This window comes from Saprolegnia parasitica (assembly GCF_000151545.1).
Source record: "Saprolegnia parasitica CBS 223.65 unplaced genomic scaffold supercont2.75, whole genome shotgun sequence".
Classification (NCBI taxonomy): domain Eukaryota; phylum Oomycota; class Saprolegniomycetes; order Saprolegniales; family Saprolegniaceae; genus Saprolegnia; species Saprolegnia parasitica.
This window is the reverse complement of record NW_012156469.1, coordinates 5,217-7,200: the sequence shown is the minus strand read 5'-3', so window position 1 is coordinate 7,200 and position 1,984 is coordinate 5,217. Positions and strand designations below refer to the sequence as shown.

Sequence of the window (1,984 nt, the reverse complement as noted above, 5' to 3'; positions counted from 1 at the left end):
GGTGCTGGCCGCGGGCGAGCTCAACTGGCTCATCTACGTCTTCAACGACAGCTTTAGCTTCATTTCGCAAGAGTTCACCTCGACGTATGCACTCCTTAGCTCGCTCTCGACATGGTTTATCATGATTGTCTGGACCGCGATCGAGCCCTGTGTGCACGTGGCCTACACGGACCGGCGCTGTGTGGCGATTGACATGGATGTTGGCTTGCGCTGCCACAGCGCGTTTGTAGAAGTCGGCTTTGTCAACCGGATCAGCATCTCGGTGCTCATTTGCATCCTCGCGATCATTTCGTGCTTTCTGTTTGAAAAACATGTGCTCAAGCGCGGCTTGTCGATCGACGTCCCGTCACTCTTGCTCTCTGCGCCGGCAAAGTACATGCTCGTGCTGGACGACTGGTCGCACAAAGGAGTGCTCTTTGTGGACAAACCGTCGGCGCTCATGGCCGGTATCATCTCGATCGAGCACGCTGGTGGTATTTACCTCTTTGATATCAAGAAATGGCGCATGTATGTGCTCCACCGCGCGCCACACGACGCGGAGACGCCCAGCCGCTTCTTCCACGCGATCCCGATGCTCGAATAGAGCTCTTGCAATGGTGGTTTTGTTGGTTTATGGTCGTGTCACTATACAATATCGTCTTTGTACACTGTTCATGGATTTCTGATCTCGTGCAACGACGCGTCTAGTCCGTTTTGGGGCTCCTAGAAGTCCGATTGGTGTTTACTGTACTCTAATAAGATGCACACAATAGAATAAAATGCACGTCGTGTTTTTTGTGTGGGGGAGCGTGGTGTGTGGGAAACGGTGTGGGAAATCGAGCTCGGATGAAGGCAATATCCTAATTAGGGTCCACAGGATGAGGATATATCCTTATTTGGACCAAGCAGCAACACACTTCTGGGCGTCCTGGCTGGGCGCCCTGCTTGCAAACCAAAGACAGACCCGGCCCATCGACAATTGAGGTATGGCGAGGTAGGGGCGGTCGCAGTGATGCGTGGGTCTAGTCTTACGTCGTCTTCGTTTAACGTATTCGTACCTGCCGTTAAACCGTTCAACCCATTTGGCCAGTAACCGGATACACCCGAGCGCGTTCGATTGCGTTCGGGTTGTGTATCCGGACGGAATAGAAACGAAGTTCGGGTCCATGGCGAACCGGGACGGCGTCGTGCTCCTGTACACGGCCTCGCCAGGCGGGACGCTCAATGGCCCGGGCAACATGCACGTCCTCAACCGCGAAGAGCAAGAGAGCCAGATGGACATCGAGCGCGGCCGGCTCCAGCGGCTCCTTAGCACGACCATCTTCGTCTGCTTCTTCATCCTCTTTCTCGATGGCACGAACCGCAGCCAGCGCTTCGCCAAGAAGACGGCGTCGCACCAGAACACGCAGGTCGCCTCCTCTCGCCGATGCTACAGCAGCTCACGCGTATGCTAGTGGCCGTACACGGACAATGACACGGAGCGTGCGACCCAAATCGCCTATTTCCAGCATCTCTTGGGCCTCGAGATGGCGGCCGTCCAGCCACTCGGCGTACGACGCTGCCGTCTGTCCTGCGCCGACTTATATCCTATATGTAGCAAATGAACAAGAGCGAAAACGTCTCGGGCATCTACTCGGGGCTCTGGGCGCCGTTGCAGGCCGCCGACTACAAGACGCAAGCCGCGGCCAACGAAGTCGGGCGCCGCGTGCATCCCCAGATCCAGCCGTACGCGCAGTACGACGCCAACCTCAACCCGTACACGGCCGACGTCGCGTCCTTCTCGCCGGGTGGTGTCTTCTGGCTCGTCCTCACGATCAAGGCGACGCCGGTCGCCGAGATGAACGACGACGTGGCATACGTGACGGGTCAAGTCATCATGCACGACAAGCAGTCGACGCTGGCCATGACCATGTTCAACGTGCAAGGCGTCTTCCTCCGGCGCATCGGCCGCCTCACGCTCTACGGCAACCTTCCGGACGCGCGCGTCGAGCTCGTGTACCCGTCC

The 1,984-nt window shown here is 57.4% G+C and overlaps 2 protein-coding genes across 2 annotated transcripts in view; both read left to right on the top strand.

Annotated features, from left to right (window-relative positions):
* The window catches only part of SPRG_22292 (hypothetical protein), a gene marked incomplete at both ends in the record, with an annotated part of 5,283 nt that extends 4,700 nt beyond the window's left edge, over positions 1-583 (top strand). The window contains one exon of the mRNA XM_012351180.1: positions 58-583. Within this exon, the coding sequence (XP_012206570.1) occupies positions 58-583 (526 nt within the window). The remainder of the gene's footprint in view (positions 1-57) is intronic.
* A 562-nt stretch (positions 584-1,145) lies between these two features.
* The window catches only part of SPRG_22291 (hypothetical protein), a gene marked incomplete at both ends in the record, with an annotated part of 2,116 nt that continues 1,277 nt past the window's right edge, over positions 1,146-1,984 (top strand). The window contains 3 exons of the mRNA XM_012351179.1: positions 1,146-1,388; positions 1,434-1,529; positions 1,577-1,972. Coding sequence (XP_012206569.1) covers positions 1,146-1,388; positions 1,434-1,529; positions 1,577-1,972 — 735 coding nt within the window. The remainder of the gene's footprint in view (positions 1,389-1,433; positions 1,530-1,576; positions 1,973-1,984) is intronic.